Source organism: Macrotis lagotis, chromosome 2 (assembly GCF_037893015.1).
Source record: "Macrotis lagotis isolate mMagLag1 chromosome 2, bilby.v1.9.chrom.fasta, whole genome shotgun sequence".
Classification (NCBI taxonomy): Eukaryota; Metazoa; Chordata; class Mammalia; order Peramelemorphia; family Peramelidae; genus Macrotis; species Macrotis lagotis.
In genome coordinates, this window is record NC_133659.1 from 12,215,918 (window position 1) to 12,229,830 (window position 13,913).

General features: G+C 43.8%; 1 protein-coding gene across 3 annotated transcripts in view; it reads right to left on the reverse strand.

Moving 5' to 3' along the window:
- Positions 1–13,913, reverse strand: part of PDE4B (phosphodiesterase 4B) — a 737,209-nt gene that overhangs the window by 46,889 nt on the left and 676,407 nt on the right. For 2 of the 3 annotated variants that reach the window (XM_074221243.1, XM_074221244.1), the window contains one exon: positions 4–116. In XM_074221243.1, the coding sequence (XP_074077344.1) occupies positions 4–116 (113 nt within the window). Of the gene's footprint in view, positions 1–3; positions 117–3,881; positions 3,920–13,913 lie in introns of those variants that run through there. The other variant, XM_074221245.1, reaches the window with a different exon arrangement.

The window sequence follows — 13,913 nt, forward strand, 5'->3', positions numbered from 1 at the left end:
TACCTTGTTGGAGGCCATCTCGCTGACGGAGCGGTAGGTCTGGATGGTCTCCAGCTGGTCCAGGCACCAGTCCAGCTCCTCCAGGGTCTCCATGGCCAGCTTCTGGTAGGACTCGTCTGCAAACAAGCACACGGGCATGAAGTCAGGCTGCAGGCGCTCCATGGCCGCGGGCTGCCGGCTCGGGATGCTGGGGGGACCGCCGCGCTCCTTCATCCTGAGCCCGGGCCCGCCGCTCTGCCGCGCTCCGCCGCGGGGCGCCCAGAGCCCCGAGAAGGCTGCGCCCCGGAGCGTGCCCGGCCAATGGGCGCCCGGCGCCCGCCCCCTGGGCTGGCAGGGGAGGGGCCGCGGCCGGCCCGGGGGCGGGCACTGCCAGGCGCGGCTGCATAAGGCGGCGGCGGGCGGCGGGGGCTCCCCTCCTCCGGCCCGGGCCGGGGGTGTCCCCAGAGAGCCACGCGCGGCAGGGGAGACCCCTAGGAAGGGGCGCCCCACACCCTGACCCGCCCTGGGAAGGAGGGCAAGGCCTCGGGCCCCCTCACCCCTTCCCTTGGGCGGGGGGAGCCTCCGACTTGGCAAGCAGCGAGTTTCTGGGCTCGGGGAGCCCCGGGCTCCCCATCCTCCCACCGAAGACAAAACTTCGGTCTCCGCTTCTGCGGGGCGCCAGGGGCTCGGGAAGTCACGCACAGGACTCTCACCGGGGATGCGGAAAGGCTCTCTGGGCTTTCCCTCTAACGACTGGGGGGTTTGCACAGCTGTCTTTAAAGGGCATCTCCTGAGCAGATTTCTCAATCGGCTTCAAGGGAACAAGGGCTCTTTTATGCAGGGAAAATTCTTTAGTGTGCAATTAAAAAGGAAAAAGCCCCACTCTTGCAACTGGTAATATTTACAACCTTCCACCCCCCCCCCCCTTCTGGAAAAATAAGTTTTATGGATGCTTCTGCGCTTTCATCCCGCTCAGTTCTGCTCTGCTCCCAACACCTTGGTAAACTCGAATTCTCCGTTCCATCGTTAACCCACAGATTCATTAAGCACCTTCCATCAGGCTAGAGGGCAACTCTTACCAGCCCTTGCCCTCCCCTCCAGGAGCCAAGACTCACACATCTGAGAAGAGACACCAAATCAGACAGGGCAGCAAAAACACAGGGTCCAATCGTGTCATTTGGTTGGGGACGCAGCATTCTGCCCATGTAACCACCCACCTCTCTGAGCGTCCTGACCATTAGTATTTATTTTAATTTACTCAGTACCTGATATTCTTTTTGCAATCTAACTCTCCTATCACTCATATCGTTTAATTCAATCATGTTTTTAGGCGGTTTTTTTAGGTTTTTGAAAGGCAAACAGGGTTAAGTGGCTTGCCCAAGGCCACACAGCTAGGTCATTATCAAGTGTCTGAGACCAGATTTGAGCCCAGGGACTCCCGACTCCAAGGCCAGTGCTTTATCCAAGGTGCCACCTGGCTGCCCCCCTTTTTTAGTTTTTGCAAGGCAATGGGGGTTAAGTGACTTGCCCAAGGCCACACAGCTAGGTCATTATGAAGTGTCTGAGACTGGATTTGAACTCAGTGTTCCTTTGGTTTAGCTGATTTCCCTCTATCCTAATGAACACACGGATCCCCTCTGACCCCTGCCCCATTTCTTCATCAGTGACATTTCAATGAACAATAACATTGATCTAGTCTGGTATCTAAGCACAGGTTCCAACCGGCAGGAGAAACTTCAGAAAGCCTGCTGATTTGATGACTTCTATATAGGCAGTTTATGCAATGGGCACCTGGTTTATTTGGGGACAGCTAGTCCTAGGCTTAAAGTCACAAAGGTCTGAATTCAAATTTGGTCTCAAACATTTACTAGTGGAGTGAGCCTGGGCGAGTCACTTAGCTTCTACTTGTCTCACTTTCTTCATCTACAAAATGGGGAGAGTCACAGCTCCTCCCTCTCAGAATTGTAAAGATCAAAGGAGATAATTCTCGTAAAGTGTTTGACCCAGAGTAAACTCTCAGCTCTTATGTTAGTCTGCAGCTTGCTGTTACCATAAACTCTGTTTGACATGGCCCAAGTGGTTTTGTTTGTAGTTTTGCATCACTAGAGTATAGAGCTAGGTCATCGAGGCAAAAATTGTAGACAACTGAACCCCTTTCTTGTAAGATTCCAATTGTTATCCAGAAGGGTCTGCCCCGCTCACAATAGAATAGCAATGGCCCTCTCTTTCTACAGTCCCTCCAATAGTTCTTCTGTTAATAAACATTTATGCTATCCGGGAGAAAGATACAAACCAGTCCCTGCTCTCCAAGAGTCCACAATGCAATGCAGGCAATGTGGACGTACAACTGAGGCAAAGCAGCAAAGGCTCCCACAAGGCGCTGGAGATTGCACAAGATTGGTCACTTACCAGATGTGGCATCTTGAGCAAGTTTCCTACTCTTTCTGGGACACAGTTTCCTCATTTGGGCAAGCTGATTTCTGAGGTCTGCTCCAACTCATAAACCAGGGAGAGAGAGATAGAGGAGACTTCTTTCCAAGAAGTAAGGAGATGCAGGGAGGATAGAAAAGGGAAAGGCAGAACCAGCAATTGTTCTATTTGTCTGCAGGGTAGGCTCTGGGAAAGGGAATTTTCCTTCAGTAAATGACTCTCAAAATGAGTTTGCTAAAATTAGTTTAATGAAAAGAAGGCAAGTTACGTGAATTGACTAAATGGTGCTCCGAGGTCCCTTCCACCACTGAAGCCAGTGAATTTAATGAGTTATTAAAGTGAGAGAGGCATAGAAACATAGTAGAGGACAGGGTTCAAGTTCTGCCTCTGACTTAGATTAACTTTGTGACCTGAGACAAACCACTAAACCCCTCTTTGCAATAGGATCCCTGATTTAGGCAGAATATAGTCCCATCTCAAAACTCAGGACCAGAAAGGTAGCAATTTGGTCAAGGTCACACATAATAAGTAACAGTCCTGGGTTTTGCTTATTAGCCATAGGGTCATAAGTTAAAAACTGGGAGCTATCAGAGAGCCCATTTAGTCCAACTGGTTCACTTTACAATGGAGGAAACTGAGGCCCTGAAAGGCTAAGAGCTTGACCTCAACTCACATAGGTACTACATGCATAGAACATGGGATGAAAGCATGCATGCACCCATGGAACTCCAAGTCAAAGAGCTTTCCAGGTAGACCCTAGCTTTCCAGTCCCCTCTGTTCTCCCTCTCTCCCCCACACCACAAAAATGGAGAATGTAGATTCCTTACACACAACCAAGGCTCAAGATGAGATTTGAAGTTCAAACATAAAGCAGAGATTAGAAAATCCAAAGCAATGCAAACTTCAAGAAAAATGCGACATTCTTGTTGGATCATTTACTTCCAAAATCGGATGATCACTTTTTAGAGCAGGAAGAGACTTTGACCTTCTAATTGTGCACCTGAAGGTAAGTGGAGCCCAGAGAGGTCAGGGACTTGTCCAAGGTCACACAGCAACCTTATTGGGGAGCCGGGATTCAGGTTGCCCAGGTTCCCATATTTTAGCCCTTACAGCCTCAGCTCAGGAAGCATTATTAAGCACCTACTAGGTGCTGGAGGGTTGAGCTGGAAATCAATAACCCAATGAGTGTGTCATTCAAAGCCCTGGGGCAGAAAAAAAAAACCCCTCCGATTCTGGTTGAACTGACAGGAATCCCTTGGCCACAGCCACCAGTTTCAAAGAATAGGTAGTTTTGTTTATCTCCCCTCAGCAAAATAACCTTTAGTATAAACAGGAGTTAAAATTCGATTTCCTGTATGTCATCCTCTGCAAACCACCCAAACCGCAGAAGGTCACTTCCTCAGTCTCTCTCCCAGGGCTCGGGGAGGTTGGGCGACACCCTCAGAGCCCAGCAGCCCGGGGCTAGCACATACCTCCCTCCCTCCTTCCTTCTGGGCTCTCCGGGGCTGCTCAGCCAGGTTTCTCCTGCCTCCAGACTGCTCCCGGCCCGGTCCCTGGGCCAGGGCTCGCCTCCCGGCCCCAGATCCGCCCCCCGGGGCCGCAGGGAGCTGTCCTCTGGAGGCTGAGGGCGAGCAGCCTCCTCCACCGCCGGCCAGCAGCCTCCTCCACCGCGGGCCCTCAGCTTCCCCCACCGCGGGCCCTCAGCCTCCCCCACCGCGGGCCCTCCTCCCTCCCTAGCCCAACCCAGCCTCTAGGTCTCAGCACAGTCAGACCCCAGCCCCAAGTCCTTTTAATAAGCTGATATGCAAAGCGAGTGTAAGGTGATCTCTCAGATTTCTCCTTCAGGAGGGTCGGGTTTCCGCCTGAGCCCGACAAAGGAAGGCTGTAATTATAGCAGCAGATGCACTTTTGGAAAAAAGGAGGCTCCTTGTCTGATAGCAGCCCAGGAACCAACCAGCCCCGGCTCTGACCAGGAGAAAGAGCACCAAGCCTTCCAGCCATGGCACCTGGAGGCCTCTTTCCTTCTGGGCCCACCCAAGGTTGGCAAGAAAAGATAATGGCTTTTTCAGAATTTGGAAGTGTTGGGTCTAGTCTGGGCTGTGAAGTCTGGGTTGTGGAAGGAGTCATGGATTTGGCCGAGGGACCTAAGGCCCTTCCAGCTGGAAATCCCCAAAAATGCCAGTGAGAATCTGGAGCTTAGGCTCTGGGTAGCTCTGGAAGAGGGAGGGCTTCTAGGAGTGTTCTAGTTAGAGGATCCAAGGCTTAGAGACAGAAGGGAGAGGGAAGAAGAGGGCACACGTCTTTGATTTGAAATCTGCAGATCTGGGTTCAAATCCTGATTCTATCACTTAATATTTTTCTCAAGTTATTTCATAATTCACTTTCCTCAACTAGTTGGATTAGATGACCTTTCAAGCATGATACACAGAACATTTTAAAAATAGGGATGATGTGCTGAGACTGTGCTAAAAGGTGGGGCCATAACTATAAGCAAGTAAGACAGGCCCCGCCCTCCAACGAGGGAACATGGCAGATAAGGGGAGCTGGAAAATAGGATGATGATATATTAGAGTGAGAGGAAGAGAGTAGAGAGAGGTAGGACTGAGGTGAAGAAGCCCAGCTGAGTCTTAGAAGGCAGTCACCAGTCTGGAAAAAATTTAGTGAAAGAAGAATGGGAAGAAGGAGAGAGAGACAGACAGACAGAGAGACAGAGACAGAGAGACAGTGGCAGAAAGAGAAAGACAGTGACAGAGAGGCAAAGAGAGGGAGATGGCAGGGAGGGATAGAGACAGAGAAAGTGAGACAGAGTCTAGGCATAGGAGTAAGTTTAAGGTTCCTTAAGAACTCAGACACTTGACAATGACAAGTCAATTAACTCCATTGCCTCACAAAAAAAAGCAAATAAAATAAATCTCTGATCCCAACCCACTCCTCATTATTTTACAGATGGAAAACCAAGTCCTAGTTAAGGTAGCGGACTTGTTAACCCATGTGCTACAGGTATGGTCTTGTGACCTTTCTGGGTCTCAGTTTCCTTCTTTGCAGAAGAAGAGGGTTGAACTGCAAGGTCTCTGAGGATCCTCTCACTCCCAGGGCTAGGATTGATGAATGAACAATCTGCTGATGATTGAGTCAGTGTTCTGACCACTACACCACAGAGACCTCCAGATCCCATTTTCGCCCTCCCCCAACAAGCCTGCTAAACTCATTCATACCGAGGTATTAATGGATGCTGAATGGTACAGTCACTTAGTCAATCAGCAAACATGTAGGAATGCCACTCTGGGAGCATGGCACTATGGACTGCAGTGAAGGACCTGGGGTCTCTTGTAGATCTGCTGCTTATTATCTCCGTCAACTTGTGCCAAGCACTTCACTTTTCCAGATCTCAATCTCCTTCTCTATAAACTGAGGCGGTTGTACTAGAAGGACTCTAGGGTCCTATGGTATGGGGCCTTTAAAAGGGGGAAGAGTCAAAGGGTAGCCATAGCTTAACCCATTGGGGGAAGAGAGTGAGTTGTTCTGAGACTTAAAACATTGAGGATTATAAGTCTTTAGTATGGGAAAGCCAAAGTAGGAGAGGAGGGACTCTACAGAGTCACAATATTTCCTCCATGTTCACAAAGATTATCTGAATGGAATCCTCTCCTCTAAGGTCCTTTGGTGGTTTTCCCATTTCTGCTAGATGACTTCACTCCCTTGCTGCTTGTCTCTGTGACTCTGTGACTCTGATATCTAGCCATCCTCCACCCCACCCCATCTGTCAAGTGGAGATAATGATATCCACTGGCATCTAATTGAGCACCTACTAGGTGCAAGCATTATGCACTCGAGACGAAAAAAAGGCAAAGACATCAGTCTCTAAGGGGTCCACAGTCTGGGAGGGGGGCAACATGCAAACCATTATGTACAAACAAAATAAATACTGACCAAATTGGAAGTGAGGGATAGAAGGTAGGCAGGAGTATTAAGGAGATGGAGGAAGGTTTTTTTGGTAGAAGATGTGATAATTCAAGATTAAGACAAGAGAAAAGTCCATGGAAGCCAGGGACGAGATAAAATAATGTGGCTGCACTTGGAGATCAGAAAATCTGAATTCAAACCCCACTTTTGTCCCCCACAAGCTAGGTGACCCTGAGCAAGTCATTAGCTCCCTAATCTGTAAAGTAGGAATAATAAGGGCACCAACCTCACCACAGGGTTTTTGAGAAGATTAAATGTTTTTGTCCTTCTTTCTTGAAGACCACGACATCAGGGAGGTGTCACTATGACATACACATTAATATTTGAGTGAGGGGGTGCTGAGTCACCAGCCTCACTTCCTCCTCCAGAGTCATATGTGTCCGGTGACCAGATATGAATCCAGACAATTGGAGATGGCCCTGAATGTAGACGATCAGGATGAAGTGACTTGTCCAAGGTCACACAGCTAGTAAGTGGCAGGTCGTCCTGACTCCAGGACTGGTGCTCTATCCACTGCAGTATCTAGATAACAGTTGTAAAGGATTTTGTAAACTAAAATACAGTGAAAAAGCTGGGTTGCCATCATTGTTTCTGTTATTATTATTATCACTAACCTCTAGGGACTCCACTACCTCTCCAGACAGTCCCTTGAATCCTCAGACCACTTCCCAAGGAGGAAGTCAACCTTGTCTTGGCCTGGGTCCTTCCCAAGAGGAACAGAGGAAGGATTGCTTCTCCCTTCTTGAAGTCCTAGACTAAAGGCTGGTTTGCCACAGCCTTCAAAGCAGGCCGAGAGGCCGGCTAAATAATTCTAATTAATACAATAATAATACCTGTTATGCAGAGGGATCTTTTCTTAGAAGAGCTCAGTGCCCTAGTCATTATGGCTTACAGGCCAGGCAGGGCATCATTTGGATTGTCTCTATGTGACTCGGGGCACCAGCGATGCAGAGGCTGAGATCTGACTCCAAGCTGTCTTTGGACTTTTACAAGAGCTGCATCCTGGCGGATGGAAGTCAGCCTGCAACTTGGCCATGTTCTCTGTGCAGAGCCTTACTGTGTTGAAGTGGGTCTTGAGCTGTATTCTTGGGCAATTTGGAAATGAAAATAGCACAAGTAATTTTATATACCCAAGCTGTCATTTCCGGATCCATCCAACGTGGCCCTCACCATAACAACAAGCCAACAAAGCACCAAAAATAAAAAAGAAAGCAGAGGGAGATGCAGATCACAGGTTTTGAATGGGAAGGGACCTTAGATGTCATCAGATCCAACTACTTCACTTTTCATAGGGGGGAACCAAGACACAGAGACATGAAGAGACTTGCTCAAAGTGACACAGCTAAGAAAATGGCAGAACCAGGAATTGAACCCAGGTCCTTTGACTTCATATTTTGTGCCATAGGTCCAAGAGAAGTATGAAAAAGAGGAATGAGAATAATTGGAAATATCCAATACAATGAGTCAGTGGTCCATAGCACTGATTTTTTTTTTGCCCAAGGCAATGAGATTAAATGTGGCCCAAGGTCACACAGCTAAGTCATTATTAAGTGTCTGAGGCCAGATTTGAACTCAGGTCCTCCTGACTCCAGGGCCGGTGCTCTAGCCACCCCTATGGCACTGATTCTTAAGGAGAGTTCTAGAGAAAGTCCTGGAAGGGACCTTAAAGATGATGCAAGTATAGAAAAAGTTGGACGAAGACATGATTAGTTTTTGTAAGTGTACAGGTGAGAAATGTGTTCTATGAATGGATGGAATACAGTTATGCAGCAAGAAATGAGGAAATAGAGGATTCAAGGGGACTGATATGAACTAATGCAGAGGGAAGAGAGCAGAGTCAGGAGCACAATTCCCGCATGGACATCAATAGGTCAGAAATGGATGACATCGAGGACTTTTACAAACTGATGAAGAATGAAATGATCAGCACTAGGAGAACAATCTATATGGGGATAATATTGGAAAGACAACTTTGAAAGAATCTAAGGAACTTTGTAAACTACAATGACCCAGCCTGAGGAGAAAAAGTGAAATGATCTCTACTACAGAGAAATGATGGACCTATTTATATCACGCACGCACATGTGTGTGCGCCTACACATTTGTGTTTAGTTGTTCATCTTTCAATCTCAAAGAGAACCAATGACATCACTAGGGAGATGTCTTGACTTGCATGTGAACTGATATACAATTCAAGACAAATATATATGCTTGCAGTCCTTGAGGAAATTTATTTTGCTTGGGCATATTTGTTACAAAGAATTTTCTTTTCTTTTCTTCAAGGGGATCAGAAGTGGGAGAAAGAGAAAATAATTTTCTGTAAATTTTTTTTAAAAGAGAGGTTATATTGTAGATATTATGTTGCAAGAACTTTTAGATGAGGTCTCTCAATTATTAATTTTACTTTGTTCCAAGGGATCTTTCATGGAGTAGGCAAACTGGTAGTGTAAAAATAACATAAAAATAAAAATATTTTTCAAAAGTCAATCAATGATCAGTTTTTAAGTGCCTACTCTGGGTTAGGCAGGGTACAGAGAGAAGTATAAGTTTGTCCTTGTTGAGAAGATCTCCCAGTCTAATGGAGGGCAACAATATGGAAGCAAATATATATAAACTATTTGTAGGAACACTTGGAAATAAGGCAGCCTTGGAGTCAGAGGTTCTGAATTCAAATTCCTCCTTCTGGCACTTACTACAGGTATGACCTTGAGCAAATTTGGTCTTAGTTTTCTCATCTATAAAATGTGGGAGTCAGATTAGATAAACTCTAGGGGCCCTTCCAGTGATTATCCCATAATCTATTCTAGATCCCATTGTTTCTGACCTGTGGAAACAGGTCCAAAAAGAGGGGAGTGACCTTGAGCAAGGTCATAAGATAGTATGGAGTCAGTGTGGGGTTAGGCATCAGAACTTTGGTCTTCTGACATGAATCTGGCATCCCCTCCATGAGACACAACAGTTACAAAGCAATAGAATTGAACTTTGCTTTATCTCTGACCAGAATCATAGGATATGAGAATCAATCTCACAACCCCAGCAGCAAAACCACCTGCCCTCCACTGCAAGCCAACAGTGAGTCCCTGAGTCATTCCCTTCTCCCCTCCCCCTGGCACAATAAGCTTGGGACAGTGCCCTCTCCATCCAACTGGCAAGACTCAACTTTTACAAAACATAAAAAAGTCATGAAATAGAAAAATGAACAAAACCCCCAAAATGAATCTGACCATAGAAAGTTACTAGGGTGACAGGGAGGATCAAAGCAGAAACTTAGAAGAGGACAACAATGTCAACATGTTTACAAGTTAAAGTTTCAAAGAAAAATGTGAATTGACCTCAAACCCCAAAAAGACTCCTAGGAGAACTCAGAAAGGATTTTTAAAAAGCAAATAAAAATTAGAAGAAAAATTGCAAAAAAAAGATGCAAAAGATTATTGAAAAAAGAGGCACGTTTGATAAAGGAAACAAAAATATGGAAAAAATATGCAAAAATTTATCAAAGAAAACAACTCCTTAAAACAGAACTAGCCAAATGGAAACGAAAGTACAAAAACTCACTGAAGAAAATAATTCTTTAAAAATTAGAATTGGGGGCAGCTAGGTGGCACAGTGGATAGAGCACCGGCCCTGGAGTCAGGTGCTCCTGAGTTCAAATGCGGCCTCAGGCACTAACTTAATAATTACCTAGCTGTGTGGACTTGGGCAAGCCACTTAACTCCATTGCCTAGCAAAAACTAAAAAAAAAAAACCCCAACCAATTCTAACTGGATAGGATAGAACTAATGGCTTCATAAGGCATCAAAAACAATAAAATGAAATCAGAAGAATAAAAAAATAGAAGAAAATATGAAATTTCTCATCAGAAAATAGATGGAGGGGAAATATAAGAATTATGGAGTACCTAAAAGTCATGATCGAAAAAAAAAAGCAAGGCATTACATTTCAAGGAAAACTTGCCCTGATATTTTAAAACCAGAGGGTAAAATAAAAATTCAAAGAATCCATCACTATTACCTCCTGAAAGAAACCCCAAAATAAAAACTCACAGGAATAGTATAGCAAAATTCTAGAACTCGCAGCCCAAAGAGAAAATACTATAAACAGTCAGAAAGGAAAACTTCAGATACCATGGAGTTACAATTAGGATTATACAAGATTTAGCAGCATCTACATGAAAGGATCAGAGGGTCTGGAATATGATATTTCTTGAAGGTATAGGGACCAAGAATCACCTAGTTGCTAAACAAAATATAATCTTTCTTGGGCTTTAATTTAATATTTAAATATTTAATAAAATAAAATGGATTAATAAAATAAAAAATTAAAATAAAATGGATTTCAAAATGAATACCTGACCTAGATAAGAAGAGAGATATTACAAGAAAATTAGAAGAACACGGAGCATATTACTTATCAGACTCATGGAGAGGTAAAAAATTTAGGTATAAACAAGAGATAAAGAACAAAGTTTGGTATAAAATGGATAATTTTGATTACATGAAGTTAAAACATTTTTTATACATTTTATACAAATGGAACAAATTTAGCTAAGATCAGAAGGAAAGCTGAAAACTGGGGGAAAATTTTTATAAATAGTTTATCAGTCTCATAGCTAAAATATATAAAGAACACCATCAAATCTATAAGAATGAGTCATTTTCCATTGAATAAATGATCAAAGGATATGAAGAGTCAGTTTTGCAATAAAGAAATCAGACAATTTGTAGACATATAAAAATGCTCAAAATCATTATTGGTTAGAGAAACGGAAATTAAGACAACCTTGAGATAGCATTTTACCCTTACCAGATGGGCTTAAATGTTAGAAGGGGAAATGACAAATTCTAGAAATGTGGAAAAATTGGGACACTAATAATTCATTGTTGGTGGAATTGTGAACTGATCCAATCATTTTGGAGAGCAGTTTGAAATTATGACCAAAAGGTTATTAAATCACTACTTTCCAAAGGTAATTAGGAAAAGAACCTTTAGTGGCTTTCTTTGTGATGGTCAAGAAATGTAAATTGTGGGGATGGATGCCTATCAATTGGGAAATGACTGAACAAGTTGTGGTATATGATTGTTATGGAATACAATTGTGCTATAAGAAATGATGAACTCAGTGATTTAAGAAAACATGGAAAGATTCGAAATAATGAAAAAGTAAAAAGAGCAGAACCAAGAGAACATTGTATATAATTATAATATTGTTTTAAGAATTACTTTGAATGAATAAGTTATTTTGTTTATTATAAATATTCAAATTAACTGTAAAGAACATATGAAGGAGGCAAGCCACTTAATCCCATTGCCTTGAAAAAAAATTTAAAAAAAGAACATATGAAGGAACATGTTACCTACATCCAGAGAAAGAACTGATATATAGACATATGTATAGAATAATATTTATGTCTAATGGCAGTATCTCTAGGGGAGGAGAAGAAGGAAAAAATGGTTATCTATTTGAAACAAATAGTAAATTGTGCATGGTAGGTTTGAAGTTTTGTATACACTCTTCTTTTTTATTATACTGTAATGGAAATTCTTATTTTATTCCATAAAAAAAAATAGAATTTAAAAAGAATAGATCTCACAGGCCAACTGATCCAAATGCCACGAGTGAAATGAAGGTCCCCAAAATCAGGTTATTCTAAACTCTAAAGAGTTCCTCCAAAATCAAATTGAATGTTCCTTCCATGAGACCATGTGATGATCCAGATCTGGAGTAGGAAGGGACCTTAGATACCATCTAGGCCAATCTCTTCACTTCACAGAGAAGGAAACAGACTAAGAGATATTAAAGTAACTTGGCCAAGTTTAACCAGCTAGTTAAGTTAGACAATCACAGATCTTAGAAGGAATAGGGACCTTTGGTCACCTAGTTCAACTTCCCTCTATTCAAAGAAGAGGCAAACAAAGGCAGCTTGCCCAAAGTCAACCAGGTAATTATGTTCTGCTGGGTTAAAATCCTTTAAGAGGGGCTAGTCGGGGTTTTGTTCAGGAAAAAGCAGTCAGGACTGCCAGGTGTCTGGACCACTGAGTTTGCCATAGTGGATCAATCCTGACGTATTGTCACTCTATGCAAGATGCCTCAAGATAGTCAGCTGGAGACATCTCTCCACACCTGAATGAAGCAAGTATAGAACCTGCATTTCTAAAGTCACATAAAGCTGATTAATAGCACTTTCCTCACAAGAGTATTATGTACGAGGTCGGTAGTTTGAGTGCAGATCACCAATCCAATTTTACAGATAAGGGACCTGAGACTTGATGGATCAAGTGACTTGCCCAGGGTCCCTGAGCTGGTAGGTCTCAGAACTAGTGTTCCTATTCAGATCTTTTGACTCCAAGATGATTTCCATGACACAATGCTTCTGCTCCTTGCATTGTCCACTCCTTTGAGAGGTGAGGAAAGTGGACCTTAGAAGTAGCCAGTTACCATCCTAGAGCCAAAGAACAGACAGTTCTTGAGCCTCTTCCCATCATCTCCCTTCCATTGCCCAAGGAACCTGACCCCAAAAGGTCTCTTCAGTGGAGGAAGCTGGAGATGGGCAGAATGGTTAGTTTTGCAGCTGACAGATGATACAGAAATCATTGGCCGACTAGACTCACCCAGTCTAGGTCCACATTGACTCCAAAGGAGGTGCTCTAGGAATCTCTTCTTAGTCAGGGAGCTTCAACATTTTTATCATTGATTTCAATTCTAAGAAGTTTGAGAGAAAGTGTGGTACATAGGGAAGAACATGGCCTTAGAGTCTGGGGACATGGGGCCTAATCCAATTTCTCCCATTTTCTTCTAGGATAACATTAGGCAAGACACTTAGACTCACCAGCCCTCATTTCCTCAGCTATAAAATGAGCAGTCCCAAGTACATGACTTTAAAGATCTCGTGTGTCTCTAAATCTAAGATTGTCTAGTATTTGAGGTAGGGGCACACCTATAATTCCATATGCCATTTTAAGGAAACACCTTATTTCCTTTGTCATAACCTGTAAAATAAACCTTCCTAGAATAAATCATACTAAACTTGGGGAGAATTTATTTTAGATACTCAGTTTTTCCATGAGCAAACAAGTTTTAAACCCTCTGGCCTTTGGGGCAGGACGTGATATAATCTTCTCACTCTTCAGCTGTAAATGGCAAGAATTACCACTGGGTTGGTTCCCAGAGAAAGAATTTTAATGCCTTCGAGGGAAATCATTGCAAAAAGTAGGGCACTTTGGTATCCCTCCTTAAATTTAACTTTTCTTGGTGATTGCAAATAATGCAACTAAAAATCTACCCAATCCTCCCTCGCTTTCACCATTGCTATGGTCCTAAGATGGCTCTAAGCCTAAGAAAGAACATCCAAGACATAAACTGTACCACCCTGAGGTGGAGACCCTTTCCTTTCATGGTCCCCCATCCTCTCTCCTGTTTTGAGGTCCTCTCTCTGATTGTACCCCCCCTAGATAGAGATGGGGTGTCCTTTACCAAGCCCCTCCAGGGTCATTGGATCACTGGACTAGAGAAGGGAGAAATGGCTTCTAACTAGAATATCAGG